Raw genomic sequence first — 22,945 nt, 5'->3', positions numbered from 1 at the left:
CTTTCAACACAAGCTCGCGGTTACTTATTAAATGTAGATTTGTTACACTGTCCTCAAACACAAAACCCTAAAATGATCCCCGTGCACAAAAATGCTTTAACATACTTAAACTCTGTAGTTATCTCGATACAAAAAATACCACAAGAAAATAAAAATATGGTAAATCTCACAAAAACTTCACCATCAATGACAAGATAAGAGGATCCTTTGCCATCTTGAACTCTGGAGCAGATCTTTCCTGCTTGGACAGGAAGGTATAAGATGGCATCCTCTTCCAGAATAATCCCATCTTGTCAGCGTTGAAGACCTGCTCTGGCATAAATCCCTTTGCCTCGCTTAGTTTAATGAGCTGCAGTGGGTAGTTATCCTCAGCATCATGGTCTATCAATGCTGCTTCCCCGATTAATTTGACGTTATGGAGGCCGAATCTTCTTTTGAAGTTCTCAAACCACCCCTTGTTGGCATGGAACTTGTGCGTGCGAAGCTGTGGTTGAACTTGAATCTTCAGCCCTGGGTGCCTCGTGGAAACGTTGGTAAATAAACAATGATTTCTCACATATCACCGGTCCATTCAAAGCCACTTTTTTCTGTGTTTGGTCCTCGATCTAAACATTAAGGGCTTTTTCCATCCTTTCACTAAAAAGGATCATGGGACTGGAATGACACTTTTTGCTTTGCAGAGCGCTGGCGGCAACACTTGCACATATATTTGACTCACATTTTTTTGGATATACTGCACACTCGATTCATTGATCCCGTGATGGCGTCCCACAGATGCCGCACTTTCACTTCCAGCCAACCTACCCAACAACTCGATTTTTTTCGCTCAGCATCATAACCTTTCTCTGCCTATTGGCACAACAAATTTTGTCCGTCATTTTACATTTGCATGCCATTATTAACGGTTCATGAGAAACAACAAAAGGCTCGTAATGTGAGATAATCATACACACTGACGCAAATGATAACCCATCTCGGCTCAAAAACCGTGAATTGTCAAAATTAAGTCCCGCAATAACTAAATCAAAACCTACAATATTCTAACCCACGATATTTACAGGTTTACTGCATAGTAGGTTTTTTTCTTTTCCTGGTGCACACTTCACATGCCTGCAGGAATACATGACTTTTGAAATGACATAACCCGGCCCAGAATGCTCGGCGTGCATGCACAGAAACCCCGAGTAGCAAGATCCATCGGGGCAGTCAGACGTTTATCATGCATGCCAGATAAAGATTATAGCATTAAACAGCTCACCAAGCTTCTGAAAGAAGCCGAAAATACTTGGAAATGTACTTGCAAGAAAGTGGCGTGCCTCAGCACAATTAAAGATTTGGAGAGCTTCCTGATCAACTCACCAACAAAGTTGATATCTTGCCACCCATAATGCAAAAACTCCCGATGATGTGGGCCCGTGAAAGGCCCAAAGGTTTGTAGGTGAGATTTTACGAGGGTACAGTACAGATGCTGCACTCTACCCATGTAAAATAATAATAATAATAATAATAATGTGTGGAGAATTTTATTGTTTGTGTTGGTTACCCCACTAATTCCCAACAAAAAAAAAGCTTGGGTCAAAATTTTAACTCCAGAATGTTGATTTAGTAGCAGGTATTTTAACATACTTGATATCTCAGGATCTATTGCGCGTAGAAAGTTAATTGTGGTGTCAAAACCAAGGTTATTGAGATCAAGAAGGCCAAATGAAGCCTAACGGTATCTTATTGATTGGAGCAGTATTTTAACAATTTTCAAGTTGTCAAATAAAAAATATGAGTGCAGACTTTATTGGATAATCTTTCGCAACCTTCTTTCCTAATATGACAATCACACATAAAATAGTGAATGAAAGCAAAACTTGTTCTAGTGAGACCAATGTATGCTAACAAGGAATATAATTTATTATATACCTCTACTCAACATATCAGCAAATAGTTTTATTTATATCCAGGTAGGGGAATTACTCCAAATTTATTACAGGCAATATTATCCACATCACAAAACTTCTTTCATCAATGTAATATTTCAAGAAGAATTGCAGTATTCTGTTTTGCACTTACCAGAAAACTCAGCATGTCACCCCTGATATCTTACGTGGGGCACCCGCACAAAGTTACCAATATATCCAGTAGCTCTCTGCGACATTTAGATGTTCGTAAAAGTCTATCCACTTCATCCCATCCAGTCATATGGTTTTGACTTGTTGTCATTCCCCTGCGTGCGAGATGCGAAAAACGGGGTTAAGCAATTGGTTCATGTCTGTCCATCCATCCATCTGTCTGTCCACAAACTTCAGTTTATGATCGAGGAACAATTTTATTTAAATTGAATGTTATAATTTGAACACAAATCAGAATATGAATAGCAAGTCAAGTTTGCTGTTTCAACATACTGTTGCCAATTTGTGCCCGCCGGCGTGCGATCGGCCACGTAACTCGAATCGCGGCACGTCGCCCACCGGACGGACAATTCAGTCGTGACCCTCCGGGAACTATCGCCCGGAGCTAGTCACGGGTGGGGGTTTAACCTCACCACGATCGTGCCAATTGCCCACCCACGCAGGATAGGGTTGCTCGCCAAATTCGACCTACCTAAGTACCTGCGCGAGTGGTCGACCGGGGCGATCGTACCACGCCACAGGCCGACTCCGGACACGAACCGCTTAAGCGGTTCATTCCGTATTTCAGGGATAACCGAGCGGAGTTATCATCGGCCTTGACGGTTCCGATTAATTACCAGGCGTTTCAAACCCACTACGAATCTCTTACGCGATGCAGGATGGAGAGTCAATAAAAAGAAAGTAGACGAAGCAGAGCGGGAACAGTTCAACAAGCAAGCATTTTATTCACACACACACACACACACAGACAAGCACGTATCTACAGCCATACAAAAATGCACAAAAAGTAAATGTAAGAAAAGCAGTTAAAACCAACTATACGCGTACACACGGCAACACTTACACAGTTCTACTTGAAAGACTGCGCCACCACAAGCATTTACGCAAAAAGCAAAGGAAGAAAGCCACCCTCACAGGCAAGGAGGCAGACAGGCCCGTAGACCAAATGTACGTGGATCCTGGAGGATCGGCCATGCCCATGAGACCGGGGAGGTCTTACCCGCGTCTTCGTGACGCGATGGCGGGCAAGCCACAATGTTCGCGCCGCTGCGCCCCGACTCCGTGCCCTGGCGTGGTCGGCGAGTCCTCTCCGGCGTGCTCCACGTGAGCGGTCCCGTTGGCACCACGTTTAGGGTGGGGGGGAATGGGGGCCCCCTCGGCACTATCTCAGCGCGAATGGGGGGGGGGGAATCGTTGATGCTCAGGGAGAGGGGTATGGCTGGCCGGCCTGGATCTCGCGACGAGTCGAGCGACCCCCACACCACGACCTCGTCGCCGTCCGCCGTCTTCCCTGCAACTCCTCCGCAACTTCTCTCCAAGCTCGACTCACCCTCTCTCAGTTCCACTCAGCTCTGCCCCGCTCTTCTCCCAACTCACACTTGCGAGTCGCCTTGCGCTCGTCTCTTTATAGGTCTCAGGAGGAGCCTATATGCAAATATGCAGATCAAACCGCGATTGGAGGCGGGGCCACGCCACCCTCTGTTCAGCCATTGGTCGGGCAAAAAGGGGCGTGAACTTACCTTGATCCGCATATTTGCATAAACGGACTTCACATACACGCGCTTGGAGGCGGGGCCAAGCCGCCTCGCGTTCGCCCATTGGACGGAGGGAAGTGGGTGTGAAGCATTTTGGATCCGAATTTTCCCCTCAGAAAGGCCGCCATTCGCGCTCGCGGCTCGGTGCGTTTGGCACCAATCGCCGAACGGGCCCGAGACAGCCCGACGTTCAGTGTTCACAGGTGGTGCGGTTGTTGGTTGTGAAGGAGAAAGGCGAAGGTGGTGGAGGGTTTTCGGTGGTGGTTTGATGGTTATGGTGTCATTTGGGAATGGCGGTGAAGCGATGTTTGCGGGATGGAGTTGTGAAGGTAAAGGTAGTGGCTGTTTGCGTTGTTGGCGGCTTAATGGTCGAAAATAACAATAGAGAAAGAAAAAATGGCTAACTCAAAGTGTCGCAGCCCAGATGAATCACACATATTCCCTCTATACAACGGGTTTGGGCTAACTACACACGGACTTACCGAGAAATCTCACCTGAGGACTCTTTATGGTGTAATGCGAATTTCCACAACCGTAACAATACTTTGTCTCTGAATTAGTCCCAATCGAACATGCACAGAGAGGAGTGAGATAACTTTTTTCCTCTGTCCGCCTTACTGGCAGTCAAACAAAATTGAAAATCATTCCAAGCAGGAAACGTACTGTTTTTAAGGACGCCTTAAAGGACACAAACAACAGGCACGAATAACAAATGTAATTTGTTGGATAAGGTGGTGGATTAGCCACTGCGTCAATGGTGGTAAACTTCCGGAATATTTCAATTGAGGTATGTATTTGAACACTGTAAAACACAAAAATCGCCTTCTTGTCACTTCCAAGAACCTCCACTTTTGCAGTGCTTGAACATGTTAAATAAGGTAATGTATAAGAATGCATCAATCACGCTAAACTTCCGGAATTTTTTTTCAACAAACTTCAAAATCATTATTTTTATTTCAATTGAGGTATATACTTGAATACTGCACAGGGCAACGTCTTCTTTGAATTATCTCGTTATTTAAAAGAGTGAGTGTATCCCTGATAACAAAGAATGCTCAGCGTATACGTCCTCTGACCGAGCTTGACGTTGGTTTCAGTTCAGCAAATATGTATTTAACCTTGTGTGATAGATATATCTCAGCCTGTTGAAAGTATTGACTTTTGAATTTAGTAACTAAATTTTGACATTCACTTTTAAACATTGTCAATGTATTGAGCTTGGAGGGTGAAATCTCTCAAAAATCTGCAACGAAGTTTCCTGGTTCTGCTTTCAGTGCTGCATGTTGGGTTCCAATTTTGCTTAAAGCATCATGTCCAGTTAGAATGTGGGCCTTCACCAAAACATTGCTGAAAGTAGGTCCAAGCTTTGTCAGCAGATGGTGAAATGGAATTAATCGATGTTTGTTCTCAAGACCAAACCAAATCCAAAGCTCTTTGAAGCCTTTGGCTTTGAAGATGGATGCATATCTCAGCATTAGAACTACCATGTCTGTATCATTTGACAGAATATGAACACAATGGGCCCCATGCTCAATTTCCCAGTTAACATGGGACACAGGGCCAATCGTCAGCTTCCTCAATTTTCCTCTTGAGTTGTTCAACTACAGTTGCATCATTGTTTGCAGAAACAAAACTCACTGCAGGAATAATGTCCTCATTCACACACATTCCACTTTCAATGACTTGGAGTTTTGTTTGAACTGATTGTAAACATGCTACTCTGTGGGCAAGTAGCTGTAAGTTGATTTTGTTCAATAACGATGTCCAGAACTTGTCCATTTGAAAAAGGTTTGGCACGTCATGTTCAATGTTTGTTAACTCAACACTCCCGTTGTTTGAAGCTCTTCAAAACCTTTGTGATTCCTCAACAGACAATTCATTGTAGCAGTAGAAAACCACATGCAGCTCCTGCACAGTACAAACTGCTCGCGGATTTTGTAGGACATTTGCGATAGCTAGGCCAAAGTTATTTTGAGATAGCATTATGCACCATTCAAATTTGTTCCATAAAATATAAAGCCCACCGCACACAAGCCGACACAATGCAACAAGATTGTCGGCGATAACACCGTCGGGAACAGTTTTTGATAATCGTGTAATGTGCATCAGTTGACGAGTCTCGTCAACTAGTTTTTCATTGCATCTCTCCAGATTCCAGGAATCATACCTCAGGGAACCAAAGCAGTCGAATTCTCGAAATATGCACATCAGTGACTCAATAGTTTGCATGTGACATTCCCAACCAGATGTTATGATATTTTTAACAAGACCTAGGAGACGCAAGAAAACTCTCCAGTACTTGCACAGCTCTGATTTTTTTTCACCACATTCTTCAATGAACACCAAAAACTTTTCTTTGAGGCTTAGAGTTTCCCCAGCAGCTTGTTAAAGTGCATTTGACTTTTTCATCTTTTGGCTGCAGTGCTTCCTCAGTTCAGTGACGTCTGAAATGACGTCAAGGTAATCGTCACATCTGATTATTCTCCCAGAAAGACTTCCACATCAAAGTCTTGATTACTTCACCAACAATAAACATGCCCTTCAGTGAGCAGACATAATGTGTTCTGGTCAACACAGCCTGTAGCCCACAGTGTTCACACCAAACACCTCAAACTCTATCAGGGCATCATCCACTCCACTCCCACTAATATACCTGCCTGCACAGTGAAGAGCCACTTTTATCAAATTAAACATTCCCAATATTGGGTAAACATCACCAAATTCTTCCAGGCTTGCCATGTCAATGTCAACAACAATGGTGGAAATTCAAAATTGCAAATATGGCTTAGTCAACTCATCCATGTTTGTTTGTCTGTCGGTTTGTTTATTTGTCTGTCTGTTTGCTTGTCTGTGAGCATGGTATCTCAAAATATCATGGACGTATTTGGACGAAACTTAGTGAACAGGTTGGGTGTGTGACAGGGACGAAATGATTAGATTTTGGTGAAGATGCGGTCCAGATATGATAATTTTTTAAGTGATTCTTCACAATTGAGCGATGGAGCCAAAAACAATATATAGCATGATATCAAAAAATCTTGTGGACGGATTCAGTCGAAACTTGGTGGATGAGTTGGATAGGTAACAATAACCAGCTGATTTGATTTGGGTTCAGGTCCGGATGCAGATCTGGCCTATCAGTAAGATATAAAACATAAACTGTTCTGCCTGGCGGAGGTATGCACTCTCCCAAGTGCCGTTCTCGCTATGGATGTATTAACAAGGATCAACAATTAAATTCTATTTCAACAAAAACTATATTTTGTGGAGACAGGATCAAAAATAATGCTCTTGGGGTTATTCAAACAAAATGACAAATCTCCCGAGGAGATCATCAGGGCGTTTATTCCATTCCTAAAATTTCAAACGTCTTCTTTTGAAAGTGAGTCATGTTGAATGGGCACGTTTTAACTATGACCATGCATTCCTTTACGTCCTTCGACACCCTGCCCTGCTCCACCAGTTTTGACATTTGACAAAGCAAGGAGCTTGGTTTAATACAGAATTCGCACTTTTTGGCCCAATCTGTCCTTCTTCAAACAGTTTCAGTCCGCCATCGGAGGTGGGTGGGACTTTGCGAATATCTTGGAACTATGAGTACGCGTCCTAAATTGGTTTAATTATGCCGTCTTATGAAAAGTGCACCATAGTGCAATCTTTAAACAATTTTGTTTTCATTGTAAACAAAAATTGTTATAAAAGCCAATTGAAGTCATTCCAAAACCTGATCAATGAGAACATCCTTCCCTTTGCCTCCAATCTGCTCTGAACTTCCTGAAAGATATTACGTTTATGATGGATGACTTTATTGATGTTAAGTGCTGGAAAATATATGAAATTGTAAGCTGGGACCTTATTCGTTTAATACGAGACTTCTATTACAAGCTTCATTGAATCTGCCAAATTTCAAATATTGAATTCACTATTGTTTTCTTGTTAACAATGAAGGTACTGCTATTGTCGCAGAGGCCAGATAAGGTACGAGGAAGAGTACCTGCCCCAGGTGACGAGAAAAGCTAGCAAAAGTATCCATCCCCAGTGAGGAGAAAGTTTAACTTAATCTATCAATTAAATAATATTTCACAGACTTTAAAAAGGTCAGTCATGTTCCACTCTTGGTTTCACGCAGAACCAAAGCTCTGAGCTACTTATACCACCCACTGGAAAATGATGGTGCAACATAGGGTGGTGGAGGGTGGATTTGTCTCAAAAAAGGCCAAAATATGTTATGAAATACATTTTGGCATCATCATTATTCATACCTGTTCACCTGTCATTTCAAAATTGAATATTAAGCTTTTTAAATGCAGCACGAGAAGTGGCCGCCATACAAGGGAGACAGACGAAAGCATGGACAGACACCATGGTTCACAATATACTAGTAGAGGTACCTCTCCCTCTCCAAAAAAATATTTTTCACCCTTTAAAAATCGTCTGAATAAATTATTCAAATATCAGCTCCTTTTTTTGTATCCTTTTCTCACCTGTGTTGCAAGTGGAGCGAAAGGTGGTGTATAATCAGACATACCAATTGATATGGCAAAATATTACTGTTATATGAATAAAATGAAAATGTTGGAAAAAAAACATATTGAATATAGCAAGTGTTTTCTGAATGTAATCGGTATGAGAAACAGGATTGAACTAAACTCACCATTAGTTAAGTGAAGAAGAAGATGAAGGAGGAACATTTTTTGTTTTAATGTAAATCCTCAACTTACTCAACGATATCATACTGTTTGTGGCCTTACTCAACTATACCATACTGTTTGTGGCTTTACTCAACTATACCGTACTGTTTGTGGCTTTACTCAACTATACCGTACTGTTTGCAGCCTTACTCAACTATACTGTACTGTTTGCAGCCTTACTCAACTATACTGTACTGTTTGTGGCCGTACTCAACTATATCATACTGTTTGTGGCCTTACTCAACTATACCATACTGTTTGTGGCCTTACTCAACTATACTGTACTGTTTGCAGCCTTACTCAACTATACTGTACTGTTTGTGGCCGTACTCAACTATATCATACTGTTTGTGGCCGTACTCAACTATACTGTACTGTTTGTGGCCGTACTCAACTATATCATACTGTTTGTGGCCGTACTCAACTATACCGTACTGTTTGTGGCCTTACTCAACTATACCGTACTGTTTGCAGCCTTACTCAACTATACTGTACTGTTTGCAGCCTTACTCAACTATACTGTACTGTTTGTGGCCGTACTCAACTATATCATACTGTTTGTGGCCTTACTCAACTATACCATACTGTTTGTGGCCTTACTCAACTATACCGTACTGTTTGTGGCCTTACTCAACTATACCGTACTGTTTGTGGCCTTACTCAACTATACCGTACTGTTTGTGGCCTTACTCAACTATACCGTACTGTTTGTGGCCTTACTCAACTATATCGTACTGTTTGTGGCCTTACTCAACTATACCGTACTGTTTGTGGCCTTACTCAACTATACCGTACTGTTTGTGGCCTTACTGAACTATACCGTACTGTTTGTGGCCGTACTCAACTATACCGTACTGTTTGTGGCCTTACTCAACTATACCGTACTGTTTGTGGCCTTACTGAACTATACTGTACTGTTTGTAGCCTTACTCAACTATACCGTACTGTTTGTGGCCTTACTCAACTATACCGTACTGTTTGTGGCCTTACTCAACTATACCGTACTGTTTGTGGCCTTACTCAACTATACCGTACTGTTTGTGGCCTTACTCAACTATACCGTACTGTTTGTGGCCTTACTCAACTATACCATACTGTTTGTGGCCTTACTCAACTATACCGTACTGTTTGTGGCCTTACTGAACTATACTGTACTGTTTGTGGCCTTACTCAACTATACCGTACTGTTTGTAGCCTTACTCAACTATACCGTACTGTTTGTGGCCTTACTCAACTATACCGTACTGTTTGTGGCCTTACTCAACTATACCGTACTGTTTGTGGCCTTACTCAACTATACCGTACTGTTTGTGGCCTTACTCAACTATACCGTACTGTTTGCAGATTGGGCTTTATTTGTGTATAATTATCCCATTATAATTATCCTACATCAGATAATTGTTGCAGGCAGGGATGGACGGACGCAGTGACGTACGCAGGCACTTCCCTTTATATTATAGTTAATAGATTACTTCCCTTCCAAGGAACTTCGATACAGAAAGATAGTGCAGCAGATTACTGAAATAATCTTTCACTTGGTGGTACAAGCACCAAATTTGGTATACATGTGTTCCAGGACCTATTCTCTCAGAAAAGTACATCACCCACGTTGAAAAACAAAATGGCCGCCATTTTTCAAGATGGCCGTCATTTGAAGTGGTTTGAATCTGTGTTTGAGCTAAATTTTGATGGAATAATGCTATTTTAACGTTCTATGCATCGAATTATATGTTTTTAAGTTAGAAAAATCCATTTCTGCACTTATAAAATCGCAATTATTGAAAACTAAGATGATATGGCCAGAATTAAATGACGACAGGCTCTTTTAGTGCTACATTTTGCAAAAAGAAAAAAATGAAGAATAATATCGCATATACAGCAAGAAATTATTATCTTTTGATTCACGTGGTGGATTAGTCAATAATTTAGTCCTAACATTTGCATGCACACAACTGTGTATACTTGAGACTGAAGCGATAGCATTTACATTGCCCTCGGCATTCCGTCTTGTAGCCACATTTTGTTAACTGCTGACAACTCTGGGCAATGGGTGGAAGGGTCGTCCAAAAGACTTGCCAGACCTCACCATCTTTCTGCCACCCCCAGTTAGCAGGGCTTTCAGTTTGCATTTTGCACACTGTTGCCTGGCCCCATATGCAGCCTGCTTGGTAGGCAGACCGTTTGACATGCTGTATGAGAGCTGCGCTTGGCGGTGGAATGGCATCATAAGACCTTTGCTTCCGAGCGAACAAGTCCAGTCTTGCCTCATCAACTTTGTCCATAGTGCTGTTCTTGTCATACATGGTGATGACAAACTTCTCAAGGACGTTGTAGTCTGCATTTCCACGACTGGTGGGTACTGACTTAACTTCTTGAAGATGGGAGTCACTTGAGGGTAAACCTCTCATGCCTACCATGCAGTTTTTTTGCCTTTTCTGCGAAAAGCTGACAGAATATCACAGCCAGTGAAGGCGTGAAAGAACAGCATGCCACTGGATTTGTCTGGGCCAAGATTCGCCACCATGTCATGAATTGGCAACCACTAAATGAACTGACCCTGGCCAAATTCAACCCACAGCATTTCCACGCCTGCGTCTTGAAGGGTAGCAAAAACACTGACTGCAACAACGAGAACATCTGTGTCACATGCTTTAATCAACACAGACGTCATCTGTTGCTTGGCTGCATGAAGAGCATGAGTGAAGATTCTGGAGTCGGCTTCCTCGTGGTTGCAAGGACTTAAGCCATCAAGACTGATGGATCTTTTGTAAAGAGCCTGATCTCCTTTGGTCACAACAACGACATTGTCAGGACACATGGTCACTATCTTATCAGCAAGGAACCCAAAGAGCTCTGTCTTGTTGTTGTCTCTCAGGAAACTTTTCCAGTTAGGTGGCAGCTTGGTTTTCTCCATCACTTGCATCGATCCCCTTTGCCTCTCTTTGATCTTGTTTCATCCTTCAGGCTGGAAGTCCAATAAACATCAAAAATTATGTCTGTCCTCGCGAAATTCGATGAGTACATCTGAATCTTTGGAACTACATCTAGGACAGCATATTCCTCAAAGGTCTTTGATGTCTTTGGCGGCAATGAATACACAAGAGAGGACCCATCAATGATAACAGCATCACATCCTGGTATAGTGTTGGGAGGAGTAAATGTAGCTTCCAGAATTTTTGCAAGTTGCAACTTCTGACCAGTGTGGAGTTTCCCACTGTCACTCAGCACCGCAGGGAAAGACTGGTTTTCATGTTGGAAAAACTCAAGCAGGTCACACTCTCGTGCTTGGCAGGATATAAAGAGTTGCGAGAACAGACGGCAATCATCTTTGAGTACCTGCTGCTTCATGTCACCAGAAGTTGCAGCTGCCTCTTGGTGAAAGAAGTCTGCTTTGTTCTTTTTGATGGGCTTATAGAAGGAAGCTCCGTCACCCAGATCATTGAAAAATTCTCGGAAGGCAACTTTACCTTTCTCAAGGTTAGTCCTTACAAGTTCAGCAGTACTGGGATGCACGATGGTTTTTGAGTCCAATGTGAGCAGGTCTTTTGATTCTTCCTGAAAAGGATTGCCCAGATCCTTCATTTCACCAAACAATTTCTGGACCTTGTCAGAGAAGGATTTCTGAGATAGGCTGGTTTGCTCATGGTGCGTGATATCTTCATTTGCCACTTTGGCCAGTGACGCCAACTCATACTGTGATATTAGCAGGCTAACTTCTGGTCCAGACACCATCCACCAACTCAGTGCAGCTGGATCCTCAGTAAGCCCAATGGCACCACCATCACCTTTCACGACTGCATTGGCCTGTTCATGTGCTTGGCCAATGGCCAAGCCAGAAAACTCCCTGTTTGTCTTGTGTACCACAAAATTTCCCAATTGAAATTCATTAAAGACCTCAGGGTGAGTATGTTCCAAAGTGACCATGTCTCTAAGATGGATGGGAAGCCATCTGGCATAGTTCACATTGTTGTTTGCAAAGAACAAGGGGATTAGAGCAGCCAGTGCTTCGCAATACAAACCGAAGTTGGCCTCCCTGAAAGACCTGACCAACGAGAACGTCACCAATTCCATTGACAACACAAGATCCCAGAATTGAAATTGAGGACTCTCTTTTCTGTGTTTCTCACACCAGTCATCAAAATCCAGAGCTTCTTCATTCTCTTCTACACAATGATGCTCATATGCTTCCTTTTGGAGCATGTAGAGGCAACACGCTGTAATTTGGTGCATATGGCGTGTTCTTGTGACACTTGAGGCAGAAAGAAAGGACTCTGCCATTCCAGAAGAAGCCAACCCAGACTTCACAAGAGCACCTGTCCACCCACTGCTTTGAAGTAGGGTTCCAAGAGACCTTAAAGCAGCCATCTCTATGTGGAGGCCCCCAAACATGACAACAAATTTATCCTCACCATACAGGTCAGGCCAGTGCCACTGGACTTGTTTGATAAGTGCATAAATAGGCTGGTCTGCGGTTATCACAGGGACCTGTCCTGGGTTGAGGTGTGCAATAGTATCCCTGACTTTGTTCATGGAGTGCCTTACAGTGGCAACTGAGTTAGCTTCATCACGAAGGAGGGGCAGAAGTGCTGTAATACTCACTTCAAATGCAAGACCTCTCTTTTTCTCTGCATGATGGGCTGACCAAGTGATGTTAACATTGTCATGTACTTCTTGTGTGAGGCTAATCTTCTGCAACCGCTCATATTCATTGGTTTGGGGGAGACTTGACAGAGATTCATATGTAACTTTGCCTTTGGGAGGAGAAGGGTTCTTTGTTGTGAAGAACGCAGGATTGACATTTGTATACGAGTCGGGGATTTCTGGGACTTTCTTTACTTTGGTATTCTTCATTAGAATTGGTTCCCGTACTTCTTGATTTCCTGATGTTGTATGTTGAAAGATGGATATGCTGGTTCCATGGAATGATGTGGTCGCCGTTGTGGAAGAGGGATTATGGTTGATGTTATCCATCGCAGATGTGCTGAAAAGACCTTTCCTCAGTTTGTGAGGACAAACCACACCTTCCTCTACATATCTGGCTACAGCTGCATCTCCCAGCTGAGCTGATATGTCGAGTACTTGATCATATGGAATACTGAGACCATGGTCATGGAGCATTTCTACTAGGTGTCTCTTTCTTGTCTTAGCATGAACAGACATCCCTATGTCGACTGGAAATGGGGTTTCTCTGTCTCTGGAATGCCTGTGTGTGGCAGCACCTTCTTTGTATTTGGCAAAGCAGTTGTATTGAAGGAGCTGAGCCATAGCCAGGTCAGTTGTAGTTGCTCCAAACCTCAGTTGAGACTTTATGTCTGCTCCATGATCAATCATTCAGACAAATTGGAGCAAAGCTGGAGGTAATGAATCGTATACTGAAGTCTCATGAAGATTGCCCTCATATTTACATTTGTGATCAAGCATGTGCCTACGCAATATCTTGGCAGCTTTGGCGAGAATGATGGTATCAGAGTAGGTTGATGCTTCTGACATGACAGGACCTACATCCTTCTTGAATGTCAGATAAACATCACGTCCATCCTTGTAGGTTTCCAACGCAGGTATCTCTGCCAAAAGCTTTTCTTTCAGTCTGGTAGAGTTCACATCAGGTATATCTGTTCCAAATGGTTCAAGTCTTTCCTTGTAAAAACTCACCAAGTTAGCAAGTCGAAACGAAATAGGCCCATCACTGCTGTTTCTTATCTCAACGACATAGGTAAGAAGTTCAGAGAACACCAAAGGGAAGACTTCCTTTTCTTTGGATGACTGGACTTTTTCTTTGTTCTTGGCTGCAATGTGTGCCCTCTCTCTATGATACAGAGCTGTTAAGCAAGAGTAGTGGTATTTCAGTTCCAGGGCAACCACATCTCCACCGCTCAAGACAGCCAAAAGCTTGCCATCATTAAGATTGCGAGCACATTCATTAAGCCTCTCATTTAGCTGCATGGTCATGGCTTGTCGCAACTTTGACTTTGGTTGTATCTTTTCACACAGGAAACACCGTTGCACTTCCATGCTAGTTCTTCGCATTTTTGAGTGCCCTTCTCCTGGATCATTTTGAATTTCAGCTTCTCTTTTAGTGGCACGCTCAAGTTTATCGCTGTCAAACATTTTGCGACAATTTTGGTGGTACTTGGCACTATTTTGCCTCGGTGTATCCTCAATACCACCTCCTTCATCCAATCTGGATGGGTCTAACCTGATCGGTAACTGGTGGATTGCCTGAAATTGTGGTAGGTTTTTTGCTATCATGGAATAACCATCAGAACTACACTCATAACGGGTTGGGGGAGACTTCAACTCTTCTTTTGTATCAGTCTGACAGAGGCAACACTTCCTCCATTCAATTTTAGGAGAACAACTCAACGGATTATTAGTGGACATATTGAACAGGTTAAGGCCGAAGGTTTATCCTTTTACCACCTAACCGTACAAAATACATAAGCACATTGAGATATGGGATACAACTAGGTTCATACATACAAATGCCCTACACCGAGCCCGATCGTTCATCCAGTGCCATTTAAGTCCCGTGTGATATGTACACCTTCCGGGTAACTGAAGCCCCGTTACCCTTGGCTCGGCTCTCCTGCGCTGGCACATCCTGTCAATTCAGGCGCGGCTATCTAATAGTGTAATACTACAACTAGCTATACTTCTAGCTGAAATATATACAGGGGCTTATTAGATAGCATTTGGGACACTCAAGTATACTACAAACTTCAGTTGAGGTTAGTACACTCCAGCTACAAGTAGTACACTATAAGCTGACACTGAACCCCATGCTGAGTCTCACAGCAGTGATGTCACCAGTGTGCCCTGTTTGTGCTTTAACATCACTCTTATTCACATAATGTAATAGAGCTTGACCGCATCACCTCAATACATGATCACAGATGTTGCCCAGCAATATATGTGATCATTTTGGAAGACAGCAACAAAAGTACTGATTTTAAGTCATGCAATGGCCGCCATCTTGAAAACTGGTAACCATTTTCGAATATTAGTGCCAAAATAGATTTCTCCAGTCAAAATACAATCTATTTAACATTTGGATCAATAGCATGTTCCTATTTATAGACGTTGAGCACGGAAAACCCTTTTTCCTATTTTATGAGACGCCCATCTTGAAAAATGGTGGCCATTTTTTTTTCAACGTGGATAATGTACTTTTCTGAGAGAATGGGTCCTGGAGCACATTTGTACCAAATTTGGAGCTTGTACCATCAACTGAAAGATTCTTGTGAGTTACTGACTTAATCTGCCCCACTAAGAGACCATTCGGCCCATGAAGCCTGTAAAATGGTTGGCAACTTTTGACTTTCTTGTATCCAGTCAAGGCTCGTGGAAGATCTAGAGCAGTAAATGGAACAGGATGCAATAGGACAAAAGGAACAGTAGCGAGGGCAGTGAGGGGGGGGCACCAACGGTGGCATTGAATGACAAAATAGAGGGAGAATTGGACAAACAATGGGGTAGGTAGGAATGGGGTGCACAGGATCGTTTCAGAAGGAAACTTCTACCTCCCCCCTCCCAATCTTTCCTATCCCTCTTCTCTCTCCCTCCTTCCCTCCTCTCTCCCCATCCCTTCTTTTCCCTCCTCTGCTTCCCCACTCTCCCCCCCCCCTCCCTCTATATATCCTCTCTGTCTCTCTCTGTCTCTCTCTGTCTCTCTCTGTCTCTCTCTCTCTCTCTGTCTCTCTCTCTCTCTCTCTCTCTCTCTCTCTCTCTCTCTCTCTCTCTCTCTCTCTCTCTCTCTCTCTCTCTCTCTCTCTCTCTCTCTCTCTCTCTCTCTCTCTCTCTCTCTCTCTCTCTCTCTCTCTCTCTCTCTCTCTCTCTCTCTCTCTCTCTCTCTCTCTCTCTCTCTCTCTCTCTCTCTCTCTCTCTCTCTCTCTCTCTCTCTCTCTCTCTCTCTCTCTCTCTCTCTCTCTCCCACTCCGCTGTCTCTTCCCCACTCCCCTGTCTCTGCTCCACTTCTTCCCCTCTCTCCCCCACTTCCTTCTCCCTCCCTTCTCTCACCTCTTTCCCCCACTCCCTATCTCTCACCCACTCGCCCATCTCCCCCACTCCCCTCTGCCTCCACTCTCTCCTCTCCCTCCCCTCTCTCCCCTCTTCCCTCCTCTCTTCCTCCCCCCTTCCCCCACTCCCTTCCCTCTCTCCTCCACTCTCCTCTCTCCTCTCTCCCCCACTCCCCTTTCCCACACTTTCTCCCCTACCCCGCGTCCTCCCTTCTCTCCTCTCCCTAAACCCAGTATATTTCTTCCATGTTTTATCATTTTTAAAGGGCTTTAATTTCCTTTTCAGTTTATTGTCTTGCCAAAACGAAGTTTTTGCAAGATATGTTAGTCAACTTGTATGTTTTTTTTTTTGTTTTTTTGTCTGTAATCACGTATAAAAAATTCTGCAGAGCACAGTTATCATTGGAAATTTTTGTAACTTCGCATATCAGAGGCCTATAGAGGTCCCTTTCAGCGCACAAATTTTTGAAGGTCAAGGTCAAAGGTCAAGGTCACTTTGTCGCAAATCAGGAGAGTCGACGAAACCCTTATTTTTTAAGTAAGTTTGATCGGATCGTCTTCAAACTTCATGCGAATATAGTTCATGGTCTGGCGCTCAGCTGAATAATTTTTGGTGGCGATTGGCCTTGACCTTCATGGTTAGCGCCTGAGGTCAAACATATTTGACCCCAAGGTCAAATTTTCAAGTTTTAGGAACCATATTGTGTAGAACCTCAAATTGAACACCTCGATGAGTGCTTTCTAGATATGTCAAGCTTGAGACATTATGACGTCATTTGGTGACGTTATGAGGCAAACACATATTTTTCATGGTTACTCTGTAGAACGATTCTCATCGGAATCTCTCGTCGGCAGATATTCCTCAAGGAGTCGTTCCTGGTGGATAGCAGCTCTGTTCAGCTCAGTGTGACCTTAAAGAAGTCACACGTGGTCACCTTTTGGCAAGATACGGGTCACCCTGCGGGTGACATTGGTTTATTTGTTTTTTCGCTTTCCCCCGTTCATTTGTTATTTTTGTTTGATTTGATGCACCATACTCGTGACTGAGCGTCTGTGCCACGAAACAGCTTGCTGAGCAAGGGTCAAACTGGGTGTTTTGCCATTGCCTTCCCAGCAAGGGTTCCTGCAGGAATTTGTAATTCGGCTGCCGTGCGGGTGATAGCTTGCCTACTCTTTGTGAGGGACACTGTGGGGATCTTTAACGTCCATCAACTAATGGCGGAAGACAGGACGCCCAGTTTGACGTCCATCGGAGGGACGACACACACTTTGATGATTAACCCAGTCTGTGAAACACCAGGATGACATTTTATAGCTCGGCCGAGATTCAAACCCAGGTTAGACAGCTTAGAGGCGAGTTTTGTGGATGTTAAAGATCCCACAGTGTCCTTCACGAAGAGTAGGTGAGTTATCGAACGGCACCATGAACAAATTACAAATTCCTGCTCTAACCTACAGAGGGCATTGCATCAGCAGCACAGCCACGCCCTCAGCCAATGATGCTACCCCCCAGCCTTGTGCTGCATACAAAAGAAGAGGAAGAAGTGAGAATAGCCACTTTTGCTGCCATGCTCCATGTACCTCCCAACATGGAACAAGCATTCCCTTGCTGTTAAAAATCACCATTCTGATACAACATAACACACATTTTTAGATCCTCATGGAGGATCTCTCAGTCTTGCTCACATTGTTGTTCTTCTGCTTCTTCTTGTGGACTTTTTTGTTTCACAGCCTACAGTTTTCATCGAAACTTCCTGAAACTTGGCGTATATATGTAAAAATTCCCTGCGCAGACAGTAACGATCTCCGATTTTGAAAATTCCTCCTAAAAAAAAAGTTATGACGTCAAAATATCTCCGCTAATGGAAATTGCCTAAAAAATTATCTCAAACTAGGCAAGCTTTTTGAATTCTGTTTGTGGGAATCGAACAGGGCATTAGCAGAGATGAATTACCGCACATATGATACATCAATATGACGTCATATCAATTTTCATGACGTCATTCCTATTTTTTGACATTTTTTGTTTCACAACCCAGAGTTTTCATCGGATCTTCGTGAAACTTGCCAGGTATATGCAAAAATCCCATGTGCAGGCAGTAACTATCTCCAATTTTGGAGATTCTTCCTAGAAAAAAAAGTTGACGTCATAATATCGCCGCTAATGGAAATCGCCTATACCGTTATCTCCGAAACTCGGCTAGCTGTTTGAATTTTGTTTGCGGGAATCAAGCCGGGCATTAGCACAGATAATTTATCGCAAACCTGATACATCACAATGACGTAATATTCGTTTTTATGACGTCATCATTAAGAGGATGAGGATATTAGCTCATTTGAACTTGTTTATTTAAATTTTTTTTTTGGAACAATCTCGGTCTCATGAGGAGCTTCTACATCACGTACAAGACAAATCACAACATATGGTACTTTTCCATTAATTTTTAAGACATTGGGAAACAATGGACAAATGTACATCTGGTACAGTGTATGTGATTTGAACCTGCATCGTGAGCCAGATGTTCAGATGGAAATGCTAACAGGCCAACCCGACACATTTGGATGTTTTAACTCCCATTCCGGTAGTGGTAGAGTGAAAGAGCACACGTGCTCATTTGAATGTAGAGTGTAAGCACACGATTCATGATTGAAAACCATCAGAGCACCTTTGGCATGGCTCCCATTCCTGCATCGTCATTCTTTGCTCTCTGATCCTTCTTGCTTTGTTTTCACTGTGTTCCAGCCTGTATGGCAATTTAACCTTTCTTCAGCTCACTATGCTAAACAAACAAACCTTTCCTCATGATGCAGTAAAATCAATTTCACAACTGTGTGTAATCTCACGTTACCGGGGTAATAGCGTATGAATTAAATAGTGGGCTGCATGTTTCGATTCGCACCACATTTACAGACTTGCCAACCTTATTAGCTCGACCCACAGTGACCAAAGCTGGCTGGGTCAGTACCAAAGCTACACATATCCACAAATACGACTCCCATGGGTACAATTCAAGATGGCGGAAAGTCATTCTTGGCTGGCAATTAGGCCGCTTATGAGACCGTCAACAGATGGGAGGACGGCATGTGGCGTTAAACGACAGGCCAACAGGCTGTTTCTTCCTTCACCTCATCCTTTGCACAAGCACGGCCTTTGAATTATGCCTTGCACTGACTTTGCTCTGCTTTTACCCATCTACATTGTTCTAACCATTGTTATATCACTGTCCTGTGGCCACTGGCTTTTCTCAGGATGCGCTTGGAGTGCAATTCGGAACAGTGGGCTCGGCTCTCCTTCTCAATGGATGAGCTTCTTGCTTGGGTTACTCACAAAGAATCAGAGCTGAGAGCAGAGGCACCTGTTGGAGGTGACATTCCGACAGTGAAGCAACAACTAGAAGCACATCGGGTGAGGGCTTTTTGTTTTTGGAATGGTTCTGCCTTCCAAACTGGCTTCTGGTGTGTGTGTGTGTGTGTGTGTGTGTGTGTGTGTGTGTGTGTGTGTGTGTGTGTGTGTGTGTGTGTGTGTGTGTGTGTGTGTGTGTGTGTGTGTGTGTGTGTGTGTGTGTGTGTGTGGTGGGGGGATACCCATCTATTATCGCAGTACTGTACCTCATCGTCACACATCATCGTCGATGCCTTGTTACACATTTGCACAATATATTTCGTATCATCCTTGGAATCTTGGTCTCATTGCATATGATTAATATTTATAGATGCATTTCTTATCCATTTAAGGTTAATCACTGTTTCCATCATAAAGTGCATTTTCTGAACCATACCAAATCATCACCCTCATCATCATCATCGACTACCATAAAGTATTGCAGTCGTTCAAACGTGCGGTCATAGCCAAAACGTAGCAGTTTTTTGGCCTGTAAGTTAAAGTCTCTGAAAAGGCCTAAAATAATTGATTTTAGCAGTTGTAGCAGTCTTTCATTCAATGAAATTGAAACTAAAACATGAGTTTTTAAATTAACATTATGAACCAGACTTGGTGGTGGAATTTTAAAGTGACTGTTTATGACGTTCTAAGTCTGATTTTTATGTTTTGTAATTTTATGATTCTAATTATGTTCTAAGTCTGAGAGGTTGGTCGTTTGAACCCTGGCTTAGTCATACCAAATCCTTTAAAAATGATGTGCTGCTTCCTTGCTTGATGCTCAGCATTTAAAATAGATAGAGCATGGACAACAACCTGAGATTGGTAATCATAGCACAAGCTTTGATCGGCCTTATGGCCTCCTCCTGTGTTGAAGTTCCTTGTAAGGGAACTTGTAATAAAAACAAAAATCTTTTCCTGTACTGTTACAAAACAGTTTCCTAAAGGAAGAAAAAAACTACCCAGAGCAGATAAATTTTTGAATGAATTTATGTTGTATTTTTGCTGATGATATCATGTTCATCTCCAAACCAGGATCTCAATGCTTTTGTTAATCTTAAATGTAGCATGCACCCTCATCGGCATTGTGTCCATGGGATATATCTGCAAATCCCTGATCTGTTTCATGTCTTGCAAGCACATTACATGCTGAAAGCTTGCTGACAATAGCACAAACCATCCGGTCACCGCTTTTGAAGCAAATGGCAACTCTATTGTATGGCCTTGTTGAAACAGAAGTATTTAATATAAATTTACATCATAACCAGTTGCACTTTTGTATTTATTTCAAAATAAGTAGAATTGCATTGACAAAACCTGACATACCTCTTTTTCTCACCCCACCAACCCTACCCCACTTTCCCTCCCTGCCCAATTCTCAAAGTGCTGAATGTATGGCTTTGATGTCACCACCAAGTGTGACATTCCTTTCTTGACTTGTACCAAGCCCAAGCCTTGTGAGAAATGGCTGCTCACAATGAATGCTCATTTTCTGGGTCTCTTGCAGGTGTTCCGTAATGATCTTAAAGGAAAGGAACCTTCAGTTGTTACAGCCCTGGAGGCATCTCGGGCCCTCCTAGCAGAACAGCCGTGTGAGGGCCCCACAGAGATATTGATGGACCAGAAGGGTGAGGGGCAGGCAGGGTTATTTCTCTTTTCAATGAGCCCTCACTCTTGCACACGTGACTTTGAAACCTTGCCTTGCCAGAGGCTGCTGCAGCCATTAGGAAGGCTACTTGAACAACATCATGTCTTTCTGTTACATTATATTTAATAAGAAGCCAGAGCTTCTCCGAACCAAGTTGTCTGGTGGCAAATATTGAGAAATTTTGGAAAGTCCTACTTTCTCAACCTTATTGTCTTTTTATTGATCTTCTATGTTACACAAAAGCATAAAATTAAAATGTAACTTTTTTAAACATGGAATTGCAAAATATATGTAGATACATATTGTCTGTGTGCTTCGCTTAGCAGCAGACTTCCTTCCTGAGGAACGTGGACCAGTCCGAAGCCTACGGCGTCAGGCCACAGAGCTGCAGCAAGGCTGGGAACGACTGGGCCGGAGGTCTGATGCCTGGCAGCGCCTTCTGGAGGCTGCGCTTGAGAGTTTGCGAGACCTGCAGGGCCGTGCAGACAGACTGGCACCGCTGTTGCGACATGCAGAACTGGCACGTGATGCTTGGTTGCCGGTTCCCGACTTAGCCAGCACGCCCGAGCATGTTGCCACTGCCAGGGTAGGCATTAAAAGCCATGGTCAATGGCCTTGTCATGAGGATTATCAACTTATTCACTCATTATCGCCATCATCATTATTACCATCATTAATATACACATGCTTGTTTAAATTCCCATCCCATTGTTTAAATTAAATTGTACATGTTGTGATTGTGATCATAAAGTGTTGTTTCTCTTAGCCCTGCATTTCCCAATCCTCCCCCACACCTCCACCCCTCTTCTATCCCACCCACCTCCATTTTCACTTTTCGCACCGCATTTGCTCCTCGCCTTGGCCGTAATAGACGATGTTGGAGGCCATTCTCGTAATTGAGCTTGTCACGGATTGGTGGTCACTGCTATCCAAGAATCTCTTCCTTTCCTTGCCCCAGCTGTTAAGGTTAATTCTTGAGGTACCCCCCAGGCAGAGCCGCTTTCTGCCCAGATAGTGTTGCCTTCACTCCATTCCAGTACAAGGTTGTTTGTTTTCCATTCCAGCTGGAACGACCCTCGTCCCAGTGTATCGTGTAGTCTCAGGACCTTTGGATGCATTTGCCAGAATAATTTATGCCAATGAGTCGGTCAATCCACACAAGTTTTATTTGTTATGGATGAATAAAAATTTTCCAAAGACAGTGAACAGCTCTGCCTTCTCCTTAAATATGAACCACAATATCCAGTAGACGTTGGAAGGGCTTTTGCGGTCTCGTTATTGAGTGCAAGGTTGCTTTCTTTTATCAGATTTTTATTCCTACAGTTTCTGTGAGAAATGACTGGTACCCTAAGATTTTTTTTTTTAACATTGTTCTCAGACTAAAGCCAAACTTGTACATAAATCCTCAACACAAACAAAGGAGATGTCAGTGTACTTTTACATTGATTACAAAGGCATTGTACAGAAATATGGCATATGTAACTTGAACGTCGGGTTCCCCCATCAAGAGCCAAAGGTTCACATAAGAACACAAAAGGGCCAACCATTGACAAAATT

The 22,945-nt window shown here is 43.1% G+C and overlaps 1 protein-coding gene across 6 annotated transcripts in view; it reads left to right on the top strand.

The window, feature by feature from the left end:
* The window catches only part of LOC147010706 (dystrophin-like), a 1,018,488-nt gene that overhangs the window by 934,399 nt on the left and 61,144 nt on the right, over positions 1–22,945 (top strand). For all 6 annotated transcript variants that reach the window (XM_085859617.1, XM_085859614.1, XM_085859615.1 and 3 more), the window contains 3 exons: positions 19,611–19,767; positions 21,248–21,368; positions 21,712–21,974. In XM_085859617.1, the coding sequence (XP_085715743.1) occupies positions 19,611–19,767; positions 21,248–21,368; positions 21,712–21,974 (541 nt within the window). The remainder of the gene's footprint in view (positions 1–19,610; positions 19,768–21,247; positions 21,369–21,711; positions 21,975–22,945) is intronic.

The sequence above is a fragment of the Eptatretus burgeri genome, chromosome 16 (genome assembly GCF_056783735.1).
Source record: "Eptatretus burgeri isolate ZD-2024b chromosome 16, Ebu_testis_v1, whole genome shotgun sequence".
NCBI classification, from domain to species: Eukaryota; Metazoa; Chordata; class Myxini; order Myxiniformes; family Myxinidae; genus Eptatretus; species Eptatretus burgeri.
Note: the sequence above shows the minus strand (reverse complement) of the source record. Positions and strands in the feature narration are given on the sequence as shown.